General features: G+C 41.1%; 1 protein-coding gene across 1 annotated transcript in view; it reads right to left on the bottom strand.

Moving 5' to 3' along the window:
* The window catches only part of CACNA1I (calcium voltage-gated channel subunit alpha1 I), a 208,423-nt gene that overhangs the window by 161,657 nt on the left and 33,214 nt on the right, over nucleotides 1–13,552 (bottom strand). The window contains exon 3 of the mRNA XM_048499231.1: nucleotides 8,191–8,288. Within this exon, the coding sequence (XP_048355188.1) occupies nucleotides 8,191–8,288 (98 nt within the window). The remainder of the gene's footprint in view (nucleotides 1–8,190; nucleotides 8,289–13,552) is intronic.

Here is a 13,552-nt window from a genome sequence, read left to right as displayed (position 1 = left end):
CATTGGTTTTAGTAGAAAACACATTTGTTGCTCTAACTTTTTTCTCCCACATAGTTAATGGTGATGACATTTTCAGTGATTGTTACCACTTGTCCAAGAAATCTGCTCTGCCAAATTTCAGACAAGTCGGAGTATTCCCACTTGAAAGGCAATTAAAATTCTCACTCGCAGAGCAGGCATAAGAAGGCCTTTGGCAACCCAAGGAAAGAGAAACTGTGAACTGATCCTCAAGAGTCCCTGATTTCTAGCCGGGGCTGAGAGTGTACATTTTCCAGACATTTTTCAAATATTATTGAGTTGCTCATTTTTCAGTCATTTATAATAAATGAATCAAAGAATTTGGCCTATTAGGTTTAGGTTTTATTAATCGTTTTTTACTTAGAGCATTTTAATCCCTCTATCTCGAAAACCAGACTCAATATCAGTCCATATTATTGGAAGGTTATTTACTTATGGGACAAGCCGTGATTAAGTTGGAAGAGCATCCAATTTGCATACAAAAAGCAAAGGCTCAGGTTCAAATCCTGGCACCCTCTACCCTTAAAAAAGAATCAGGTAGTAAATGATATGAAAGACTTCTGCCTGAGGCCCCGAACAACTGCTGCGTTTCAAAGTATTGACCTTAATAGATCAGCGGTCTGACTCTGTAGCTGTGTTACAGAGTTACAGTAAATGCATGTACAATCCATGTTCAATGTATGCTTGATTTTTCCTTCACATGTATCAAGTAATTCTTGTGTTATGTATTGTCAAAGGCTTTCACTGCCAGAATCACTAGGGTGTTGTGGGTTTTCCAGGTTGTATGGCCGTCTTTCAATAGCATTTTCTCCTGATGTTTTGCCTGCATCTGTGGCTGGCATCTTCAGAGGATCCTCAGGAGAAAATGCTACTGGAACACGGCCATACAACCCGGAAAACCCACAACACTCTAATTCTTGTGTTATATTCAACTTATATACAGCTCAATATTTGATTTAAACTTCACATTTATCCAGGTACTGGTCAACAGTTTCATTTGAAAAGTTAATGTGTGTTGATAGTTTCTTACAAACAGGTAAATGCACATACATGTAAGTCATAACATTTCCTACATGTGAATGGGGCTTCTATAAGTCAGTTTCATGTGTGCAATATCAACCATAGTTCCCTAACAGACACCAGCACCAGATTATTTGATTTTTTTCTATGCATTCAGAAAATGGGGGGACAACAGCTGTTCCCTATTTGTTTATCAGTGAATATTTGTTTTTATGATTCAATTTATGTGAGATTGTCAGTTTTAACATCTGAAATAAGAAACATCAGTTGCCACACTAGCCTAGGATGCAGAAAGCCCAATATAGCCTCAACATTACTTCTCACTTGCTTCAGGCAATATGTCAGACCATGGTTAAGAAAATTTAACTATGGTTCTTTAAATATCCACTTTGCCAACTGGCCATTCTACATAAAAGAACTGCCTACATGTGAATCTACCAGGCTTCTGCTGAGATTCTTTTAACAGCTTATGCTTAACATCAAAACATCAAAACCACCCTACTGCATCACAGCAAAGGTCCATCTTAATCCAGCATCCTGTTTCCCATAGCGAACAGATGGATGCTTCCAAGAAGTCTACCCATGGGACCTTAAGACAATAGCTTTCTCTGCTGTTATTCCCCATCATACTGCCTCTAAACCTGGAAGTGGCATATTTGAATCAAAGTACATGTTATGTGGGAGATCCATCACTGAATCTTCTGATGTTTACTTTAAAGCAGCTGTGGTGATGTGGATTGGGTCAAAGTATTTAAGATAGTGTGTATGTTAACCCTTTCCTCACTATGTCCTTGAAAGAAGCTTTGGAAGAAAGGGACAATTTCTATCAGTTCCAGCAAGGAAAAATTACAAGCATCTCTGTGGTAACTGTTTTCCCCCTACCAGAACTAAGTTATTTGGGGTGTCCGTGTGTGTATGAATTTCTATTGGGGAAACTGCTGAGAGAAAGGTTTAACCTACCTACCTTAATGGTAAACCTCAGAAGATTTAATCATGGATGTCTCACATAAAGTATAATGCTTGGGGTGGGGGGGGGGGGCAGCTGTACCAAGTGATAATAGAAAGAGGTGATATGAAGCTAGTGTTGCTGACAGAGAGCAGGATTTATAGGTGAGAGGAGGCAGTTGTGGTGCCAAACAGCATATGAAATGTGAGAACAGGCTGTTTTTTCAATACCTAACATTTGTGTCTACTTAATTTCACTTTGCAGGAGTCAGCACAGTACATCAATTTAACAAATTCATTTTGAATCCTATCTTCCAAAGAGGTTAGGACCCCAAATTTTCGGACCCTGTGAAGCCCCTCAGCAGACAACAATCCATTAATTATCTCTCTTTGAGGCTAGTGTTTCATTCAGTTGGGCACTCACCTTGTTACAGCTGTCCCTCCCAGGCTGACATTCTCCATCTTCTTACCATGTCATGTCAAATGTTCTACTGGAGAGCAGCTGCATTACATGCACAGCATTCTCCTGGTCTGTTAATACAGTTCCATGATCAAAAGGAGAAACAAGGTTTCTCTGACATTTTTTAAAGTAAATTCAAGTTATTAATTATCCATTAAGATCTTGGCCCTCACTAATCACTCTTTATTGTGAAGTTCTAGACAAAGTTGTGCTGCCTGGCTTATACTTCCCCAAACTGTCCTGTCTAGTTTTGTTTTTGCAAGTATAGGTGGGGACAATACTTGACTTTAATATCCTAAAATATTGATAAAACATTTTATTTTTATTTCTTAATTTATTTATTTCTGTTTATGTATTTTTATCCTACCCAATCCCTGGAGGTCTCAAGGTGGGTTACAACATAAAACTCTCTAGAGACCACACAACTCACCTTATGCTCTTGTTGTGCGGTGTCTGAGCTTTCTGGAATGGCTGCGTATCCCCGTTTTCCATTAGCTTTCTCAGCTGGTGAAAACAACTTCCTGGCAATGTTAGAAAACAATTCCTCCTCTTCCATGCGTAAACGCCACTTTGGCACGCATGCCTTCCTTTTCGGAGCTGCGGGTGGAGTGGTGGCAAACAGGCTCTCAGAACCTCTCACTGCCATGGTCAGCACACAAATGAGCAGCTTTCACACTCAGAAGACACAGCATATTTATTCCTCCTGGCTGCGGCTTCCCATGGGTCCTGCTTAAGAGCCCGCCCCACCCCTAAGTGCTTTCCCTACACATCTAAGGGTCTATGTCAGGACACGTCCAGTCTTGCAAAACTACTAACTGCAGCATTCTAGTTTACATTACTCTTTTTTGGTAACAAGTCACAAGCACCTTCCACACAGAGCTCAAATCAACACAAAATACAATTTATATTATTTTAAAGGCATTTCAGCAGCCAGCTTTGACTTCTTTGAGCGTGCTTTTAGAAACAAGAACAGACGAGGGGAGTGGGTTTTTGAAAAGCCAGCATTTAATTGTGTGTGTGTGTGTGTGTGTGTGTGTTTGTGGGGGGAGGGAAACAGAAATTTCTAAAGTTGCTAAATTTCTACAGGGGCAGACGATAGGTCACTGCTCAAGTAGGCTACCTAGGGAAGATCTATACAGGGAGAGGGAGGTTGCTTTCGACGGTACACAGAGCCCCCAAACCCTAACACAAGAGCACATTCAAGCATAAGCCCCTTCCACACAGCCCAAATCAACACAATTTATTTTAATTTATTTCATTTTTATTACCCACAAACACCTCCCCCCCCCACACGCTTCTACAAGAGCCCCAACCTTGGCATAGTCAAACACAATCACACAGAGCCCAAAGCAACCCAAAATAAAAAAATATTTTAATTTGTTTCATCAGCCACAAACAAGCCTACACTCGGAAATCCCCTTCTATAAACTTTTATTTTTATTTCCATTCATTTCCCAACAAGCGCCAAACAGCTCCAAACTCAATACTCTTCTGCAGCCCTGAAAACCCTCACACGTGGCCCAAATCAACCCAAAATACAATTTACAGTTATTTTAAAGTCATTTTGGCAGACTGTGAGCAGGCAAAAACCAGAAGTCCCACCTCAGAGCTCCAGAAACAGGCAGTCCTGCCTACCAAACTGGAAGTCCAGCCTACCAAACTGGAAGTCCCACCTACCAACCAATCAGCACAAACCCCATCAGCTAAGCCACGCCCCAAAAACTGTCAAAATAGTTTGATGACAAGAGCTATGTCCCTAAACTACTTTGGTTTCCTTACTCCTTCTCTTAATTTGGTGACTCACGACCCTTGTGCACTGGCTAAAATAAGTAAGGTGTCTCAGTGTGAATCAAGACCACAGCCTGGCTGCATCTGTATTGCTGAGTTGGACAATAGCATAACCATGCACTCATCACAGGCATAGCTTTAGATCAGTCTTTTTCACGATTGCTTAATGTTCCCAGGTTATTTTTTCACTCATACCTTTTTGGATTTGCCTGGACAAATGTGGGATATTTCTTGCAGTGACTTTCCACAGAATGAGAGCTCCATGGGGGAACTGGTTGAGAATCAGGTTGGTGGCTGTGGTAAAACAACTAACAGCCCTGCCCAAGAGCTGGGCGCCCAGCTGCAGCCCCCAAAGAGGCTTCCTGGTGGCACAGGGAGGCTCGAAAAGTGGAAATGCCTCCCCGCTGCCAAGAAGCCTCTATGGTGCTTCATAGACTTATCCTGCTCAAAAGTCATGTCCCAGCATAATGCAGTGAATGACCAAGTTGACTGAAGTTGGCTCCTTCCTGACCATGCCCCTGACTTGCCCCTGCTATGTGGGCAGGGGCACTGGGATGCTGACACTGCATCCAGTGCCATGTCCCAGCTCAGGGAGGGGGGAGCCACATGCCAATGGAATCACCTGTCCACCAGGGTAAGTGCCCTGGGGAGGGCAAATCTGCCACTTCCACTAGCAGATCCCCCCCAATTCGGTTCTTAGCAAAGTAAGAGAGGTCATTGATGATTCACTGGCTAAAGGTGCCAGAACCTAAGCTGTGTTATGACAGAAAATAAGATAAATGAAATTGACTTCTCCAGTTCTACTAGGAAAGCCCTAGAAACTCGACAAGGGTTGGAAATTCCCAATTCTTTGCTCAAGGCACTACTTGGCAGCAGAAAAACCATTGTCCATACACATTCCTGACACTTGGAAATTAGACTTGCAAAGAGAATGTTTACATTTGGCATTTAATCCATCTAACAAGGCCTGGTGCTTTGTTGCAGGCTGCTCAAAAGGCTTGTGACTTAGTTAAACTGTTTGAAAGAAAATGAATCATAATATTCTGTTCTTACAAAGCCTCTTTAAAGTGATGCCCTTAAAACACACAAATATAAAACAATATTTCAAGCGGTGCTGAGAGAGACAATGTGTGTAGTGGGGGATGGGCACTAAGTTTGATAGGTAAGGAAAATGAAAAGGATGTTTCCAAGTTAAGAATTCAGTGCCTAACATTACAGTTCCAACGAGAAATATAAAAATTATTTAAATATTTCCAGCATGCCCCTATAAATATATATGAAGTACATTTCTTAAACACATTAAAAACATAACACACTTGTACAGCAGCATTGCAAGGAGTTCATCAAAGCATCTCCAGAAGCCAGTGTCCGGTCTGGTTTCAGAAATGCTTCCTGCAGTTCTGTGAGCTGGTAAACAAGGTGCCTCCCTCCTTCAAGTGCTAGGACAAAAGTTAGTTGAACTTTATCTCACCTATTAATTTTTTATTTTAATATCTTTTAGAGATACTATGGCCTGTATTCTGCTTATTACATGCTGGGTTTTGGTATGCTTTTATGTTGTTTAATTATTTTTTCTGTGCTGATGGTAGTGTTGGTTTTATGACTGCTGAACTGAGATAGTTTTTTTGCTGGCTGGGTGAGTCTTACTTAGGTTGGCTGTTGTTTTATTGTGTATGCTTTAAGCAGCCTGGGGCCCCTTCCGCACACGCAAAATAATGTGTTTTCAAACCACTTTCACAACTGTTTGCAAGTGGATTTTGCCATTCCGCACAGCTTCAAAGAGCACTGAAAGCAATTTGAAAGTGCATTATTCTGCATGTGCAGAATGAGCCTTGGGCAGTTTCTAGAGGGGCAGCAAATACATGTTCTTCAGAAGTAAATGTCTCTTTATCTACAAATTGTTGACACTCTTTAAGAACTCCAAAGATCTGTGAGCAAGGGCCTCTATTTGTAAGGCCATGCTGATTTTTCCTCAGCAAGGCTTGTTCTTCAACATTTGTTATTGATTCTTTAATAAAAATTTCTATCAATTTACCAAGGATAGATATTATACAAAGGGGACAGCAATTTCTTGGCTACCCCTGCATTCCTTTTTTAACAACAACAACAAAAACTGTTACATTGATTACTTTCCAGTCTTCCAGTAAGCAGGCCAATTTAGCAACAAGTTCCATATTTTTAATTAGAAAGTATTTCCCATGAGTCCTTCAAGAACTTTCAGCTACATACTCTGGACCTAGTGACTTGTTAATGTTTAATTTGTCCATTAGCCTAGAATTTTATCTCTTGTCAGTTCTATTTGACTTAATTCTTTAGACATCTGCACCAAAAATGGCTTTTTAAGAGTGAGTATGCCCAATATCTTCCACTATGAAGCTCATGCAAATAATTTATTCAGCCTCTCTTTATATTCTCTGTTCTCCTTTATCTCTTCATTGTTGACCAATAGTCTGATTTCTTTCCTAACTGATCTTCTTAGGAATGTAAGTAAAGAGGTTACTGTTTTAGGGTTTTAGCTGGGTTCTTTGTCTGCCTTATTGCCAACTTACATTTCTTTTGCCTGCGTTTGTGCTACTTTCCCTCCTCCTTATGACCAAGACTTTCACTCTTTAAAGTAACACTTTATATTTAAAGGGCTTCCTTGACTCTACTCTTCAACCTCCTCTTGGACTTTTTTGTAGCTTCTAATCTGTGACCTGCATATTCTACCTGAGGATCCTCTAGGGATTGGAAGACTATTCTAATACTTTGTTGAAAAGTGCAGGAAGAGAAAAAAAACCTAAAGTAATAAAAGAACTGAATGGACAAAAATGGCCGATTCTGCACAATATGTGTTGCATCCATGATAAATGACCCCATTTCCCTTTTGTTCTGTTTGCATAGGTGCCAATCTCATGTTCAGGAAGTGATCTGACTCCTCTCTGCACCTTTGCATGAAGGCACTTCACAATTTTTTTTGTCAGTTGCACATGCGTAGGTACGCTGGCACAGTACGCAAAATAAAAAATAAACACAGAGACTGTCTGGCCATTGCCAGTTAGCACAGAATGAGCTGCCATGGCTCTGGCTGCAGGCTCTGGCAGCCATGCAATCAGGTGGGAAACGTGCTTGGGGGACTGAAGCACTGGGAGCTGGGCGGAGGGGCAGCACGAAACAGCCCATGGGGCCCAAGCAGATTCTCCCTCTTATAATGGCCACCACCAGCGGAGGTTCCAGTGCAGGGGGCGAAATGAACAAAATGTCTCCTGTCTGGGCATTCACTCAGGAGCAGCTCACACCTGAGATTTTTTGAAAAGAATCACTAGTTTAGCGATTTTCGAACTTCCCAGATAGAGAGAACTAAAGCAGCCCAGAGTTGTTTTGAGGATGGAACCTATGCAAAGTCCCCCGTCCACATTTTTATAGTGTCGTACACCTGTTATTTGCCCTGTGCAGAATCAACCACTGAGTGCCTGGGAGACATAATGCTACTTTATGATGCTCAGTCCTTCAAGAGGGACTGTGATGCTATAGCATGTGAATACAATATTCTTGGAAAGCCACATTTATGAGGAGTTCCTGTGGTTCCTCTGTTTTTGTCTTACCATTTTAGCACAGAAATTCTATCAACATTGTTCCTTCCCCCATGGTAATTTTGTCAGTTATGCTCAGTTTCTGGACAGCAGTGCAAATAGTGTGTGTGTGTGAAAGAGAGAGGGGGGTGGGGGGTGGGGAAGGAGAGAGGTTGTTTTGCAGGGGGCTGAAATAGAGGACTCTTGTGGTCTTTTCAGCATCATGTTTCTATCATAGCAAAAAATAGCTCTTACATGATTGATAGAGCCTATATGTGCTATATGAGTAGATCTTGTCCCCTAAAGGCTGAATGAAAACTTGCCCCAAGAAACTAAAAACATCAGAAGGGAAACATGCATTTCAAAGGAACGAAAATTGTATGTAAAAAGGAAAGCAGATGGACTTACTAGGCACACGGTTGATAGCTTTGAGGGGTCTCAGAACGCGTACAGTGCGGATTGCAGACAAGTTAATGTTTTGGAGATCCAGAGAATATTCCACCATCCTGAAAAGAAGAGATGTAGAAAGTGAGAAACATTGAAAGCAGCATGGGAAACTAGGGACATAGAACTCTTCACACAGGTGGAGTGGTGCAAAAGCTCTCTGGTGTGTCAATACTTCCACATCATACTACCCTGAGAATTTGCTGGTAAAAAAGGGTTAGAAATGTGGCATTGCTCCATGCATGTTAATAATAAGTGAGGCTGCTTCTCTTCCCACACACTGAGACTGGGGAGACCAAGCTAATGACTGATATTCAGTGTTGTACTTCTAAGGCTGCATTTTATTTGGGGACTCCAGAGACAGTATACTGCTGATCAGAGCATGGACCCCCTCCAGGGACCCTTGGCAGAGAGCACAAATGCCCCCAGTGATTTACAAAAGCAGATACTAGAGTCCCAAGGCAGAACATCTAGTCCCATAATCAATATCCTTTGGAATACAGAAAAGCTGAAAGGCCAGCTCTGACAAGTCATCAAGAAAAGCCAGCAGACTCCACCGGACCCACTTCCTCTCTGGCATTTACCTGTTTTGTCTGTCACAAGGGATAAGAAGATGCTGTATTGTAACCAGAGTGTCAGTGCACTCCTCACCCAGAGCAAGTGTCGGTCCTTTCATCATTGGGTATCCAACATGGGTAGTAGCATTTGAGTGACGTGCTGTCACTGAGGTAATCAGAAGCTGACAGTGAGCACATTGGCATCGTTTCCTTTTCAGTCTTTCCATCCAGCTGTTTTTGTCTTTGAATATGGGACTTTTGTCCCATAGGCATGATGGGCAAGAACAACCCAGAGCAAACAGTAGGCTCTGAATAAGCCATGTAGAAAGAAAGGAAGACTACATCTCCATACATGGAACAAGTCTGGTTCCAGCCCTGGTTTTGAAAAAGACAGCAACCATGGAGGGAGATGAGAGTTCAGAGGCTACGGAGACAGATGTGTCAGGATGAGGCTCTTATTAAAAGTTCTGAGCTGAGATACCCTATCCGTCTCCCTGGGAAGGTTAATCAAGTTCCTCTGTTGGAGGTAATAAATGCAGGCAGGAATAGTGATGAGATATTCAAGAGGAAAGGTAGAACAGTGACAGCAGCTGGAGAGTCCAAGGATTTGATTTGGAGCTGAGCTTCCTGCCAAGCTCAAAACTTTTTACTGTTCTAAACAAAAAAAAAAGGCTAGATATAATTTGTGGTGGTCCAGGTGCAGAAGCATCTGAAAATCCCAAGAATGTCCACCGTCACAGAAATGAAGTTATGATTTTAAAAAACTGGAGTATTTGTTAAGGGCCAAAAAATGTTAATAAGTATGAAAAACCTGTAATCATTATTTTAAATTCACTTCATTAAGATAATAGTGAGAATGAACATATTTCATACAGAAAACACCTTAAGTATAGATAACTTTTGTGTAGTGTTTGACATTATGAGTGAGCCAAAAATGTGCATTTTCTGAAGTGGAACAGTTACGGTAGCTATTGTTAGGAGATGATTTTAAAAGCTTATAAATGTGGAAATATTGATTGAGAGCTTCTTCTCAGAAGGAACTCCTTGCCTGTGACCTGTTTCCTTGAGGGGTAAGAAACGTTTGTAGGTTCATGTAATTGCTCTCCTTTAATTATCTATGTAACTGTGATAAATGGATAGGATAATGCTTTCTGGATATTTAATCTGTCTTAAGAACACAATAGATTTGCTTTAATAAAAAAAAGCTTAGAATGGAAAAAGAGATTTTCTAATGATGTTTATGTGTATATTACACCCAGAACAAAGCTATAACAGAGGTGTTATCTCAGGCTAGGAGTCAAATGAACTGGTATAGGTAAGCTAACTTGATGCCTAAGGTTTCTAAAGTGCATGCCCATATCTAAATGGTGATCACCTACTGGTGATCCCTGGCCCCAAGGCGATCCAGCTGGCCTCTACAAGGGCCAGAGCTTTTACGGCTCTGGCCCCTACCTGGTGGAACAGGCTTCCAGGTGAGATCAGGGCCCTGCGGGATTTACAAAGTTTCCGCAGGGCCTGTAAAACGGACCTGTTCCGCCAGGCGTTTGGCCAGCCGGGATGATATCAACTGCAATAAAAAGCAAACATCTGGCCTCCCGTGGGTTCATAAAAGGGGGAATAGAATAGCTGAAGCCATCTCTAGTTTAATATTTTATGTATTTTAATTAACTTATATATATGATGTTTTAAATTTTTATTTTGTTGGAAACCGCCCTGAGCCTTTGGGGAGGGCGGTATACAAATACAATAAATAAATAAATAAATAAATAAATAAATAAATAAATAAATAAATAAATAAATAAATAAATCAGGCTTCAGCAGAGTTACATAGAACAATGGTTAATTCAGAACAACAAGGAGAAGGAACAGGGATATTTGTAATACAAATCAAAAAGGATATTGAGGAGATAGAAAAAGTGCAGAGAAGGGCAACAAGGATGATTGAGGGACTGGAGCACCTTCCCTATGAGGAGAGGCTGCAGCGTTTGGGACTCTTTAGTTTGGAGAGGAGACGGCTGAGAGGGGATATGATTGAAGTCTATAAAATTATGCATGGGGTAGAAAATGTTGACAGAGAGAAATTTTTCTCTCTTTCTCACAATACTAGAACCAGGGGGCATTCATTGAAAATGCTGGGGGGAAGAATTAGGACCAATAAAAGGAAACACTTCTTCACGCAACGTGTGATTGGTGTTTGGAATATGCTGCCACAGGAGGTGGTGATGGCCACTAACCTGGATAGCTTTAAAAGGGGCTTGGACAGATTTATGGAGGAGAAATCGATTTATGGCTACCAATCTTGATCCTCTTTGATCTGAGATTGCAAATGCCTTAACAGACCAGGTGATCGGGAGCAACAGCCGCAGAAGGCCATTGCGTTCACATCCTACATGTGAGCTCCCAAAGGCACCTGGTGGGCCACTGCGAGTAGCAGAGAGCTGGACTAGATGGACTTTGGTTTGATCCAGCTGGCTTGTTCTTATGTTCTTATGTTCTTAAATCAGCATTCTGGCCATCAGAGGGTTTGCATTACAAATCAGGTAAAAGAAAAGTCACTTTAAGTAACAGTTTTGATCAAAATGCCTTTAGGGGCTCTTGGTGCTGTGGGGTCTTGGGCAGAGGGGCTGTGGCTTTAGTGGCTGAGCATCTGCTCAGCACTCAGGTTTCAAATTCAATTTCTGATATCTTCAGTAGGAACGAAGTTGTAGGTGATATGAAAGACCTCAGCCTGGAAGGCCACGACCAGTCTGAGTAGATAATACTGACTTTGATGGACCGATGGTCTTATTCACTATAAGGCAGGTTCATGTGCCCTTAGAATGGCCTTGAACCTTATCAGGAAGCATTAAGAGAGAGTGAGTTGTGCATTTTCCTTATAGAGATTTTACTTCAGTGTTGGGTTTCCTTCTTGGAAATCGATAAGATCCTCTGTTGACTTTGGTGAGTCAGAGATTCACACCGGCCATCTTTGTGTCTCTACAGCATGCTTGCTTCAGGGAAGAAGATACAAGCGTTTGGGCTTGTTAAAAAACCTGGCTACCTGAATGACTTTTCAAGCAGAGTTGTTCTAAGAAATGGACAGGTGCATGATGACTGGTTGCAAGGTGCTGGTGGTGCACACAGGCACTGATCCAGCAGAGCTTTCTCAGCCTTAACAGTCTGAAAGCTGCTAAAAGGAAACATTTTGTTTCTTTTTTTTAATTAAAAATATGAATGGCTTTTGTCCTCTTCAAGAGGCTGTCAATCCAGGGCCCTCTGATTTCAGTGTAAAAGTCCCATTGAAATCAATGTTATATTACAAAATATGGGACTTATCTCACCTGTTTGTGAATGAGGGCATCATCATCCAATACCAAACAGCAGAAGACCCATACAGAAGTAGAATGGCATGTTTAAAATAGCGTGAATGGTTAACTAAGGGTATTGAAAAATAAATTAAAACTATATAAGCACTCAGTCATTTCAGTGAGTTTAAATTCAGTGACCGGAGTACTGAAAGGTGGGAACAAATTTACTGAGTTTTCTAGGTGGAATGCTCCCTGTATATTTTTCTATATCTTTTTGGGCAAACGGCAAATCTGTAATAAGTCCTTTTTATGGCTGGCTGGCTTTTTCTAGCTGCAGTTTACAAAAGCAAGAACTGAGGCACGGTGACACAGAAAACAAGATCAAAAGCAAAAACCAAATCTCCTTAGCCTTGCTTGAGAACATTAAGCAAAAGGGATTAGCGCTGATAGAATTAATTGGTATAATTCATCGATTAATTCATGAATCAAATTAAAATTCAGAGGGATCTCTGTGGAAGTATTTTCAAGGCTGATGGCACTGTCATAAACAATTTATGTTCCTCCCTCAAATCAGGTGATGCATTCAAGATGATTTCCACCGCAAACAATAAATGGTTTGTCTGACAACAGAACCTTTTCCCTTCATTAAATCACATGAAGATGCACATTTATTGAAATAGAGTAATGGATATTTTAACCAGTAAATGAACAGGTTCAATTTATATGTGACGTTTGTTTTACTTTTTCATTCTGCAGACTACAAGCTGTTTATATAAAATTAATGTTTATTTTGGCCGCTCTATAAAACTAGACTTTTGTCTAATTTATAAAATTTATAAATTAATGCGACCTTCAGCATATTTTAAGGATTAATTCAAATGTTCTGTCTAACTGATAGTCAGTCAGCTCATTCCTTAGATGAAAGAAATCTGTCTTGTCTTGTAAAGGACTGGAAGGAAACAGTTATTAGGTACAGTTCCTGTTGCTATTCTACTTCTGTTGACCCAAGAGAGTTGACATAGCATCCATAATTTGCACTCCCTGCTACCCACAAAAGGTAAATTAGTACAGCTAGGATGCCTCGAAATCTAGGGACTATCTTAGTAATAGTCATCATATGAAGAAGAAGAAGAGTTTGGATTTATATCCCCCTTTCTCTCCTGTAGGAGACTCAAAGGGGCTTATAATCTCCTTGCCCTTCCCCCCTCATAACAAACACCCTGTGAGATGGGTGGGGCTGAGAGAGCTCCGAGAAGCTGTGACTAGCCCAAGGCCACCCAGCTGGCATGTGTGGGAGTAAACAAGCTTATCTGAATTTCCCAGATAAGCCTCCACAGCTCAAGCGGCAGAGCAGGGAATCAAACCCGGTTCCTCCAGATTAGAATGCAACTTCTCTTATGCCACTGCTGCTCCCAGCTCTGATAAGGTGAGTTTATTGTCCGTTAGCTTCATTCTTACACATTCAAGGTAAGTGACTGCTAA

The sequence above is a fragment of the Sphaerodactylus townsendi genome, linkage group LG06 (genome assembly GCF_021028975.2).
Source record: "Sphaerodactylus townsendi isolate TG3544 linkage group LG06, MPM_Stown_v2.3, whole genome shotgun sequence".
NCBI lineage: Eukaryota > Metazoa > Chordata > Lepidosauria > Squamata > Sphaerodactylidae > Sphaerodactylus > Sphaerodactylus townsendi.
Note: the sequence above shows the minus strand (reverse complement) of the source record. Positions and strands in the feature narration are given on the sequence as shown.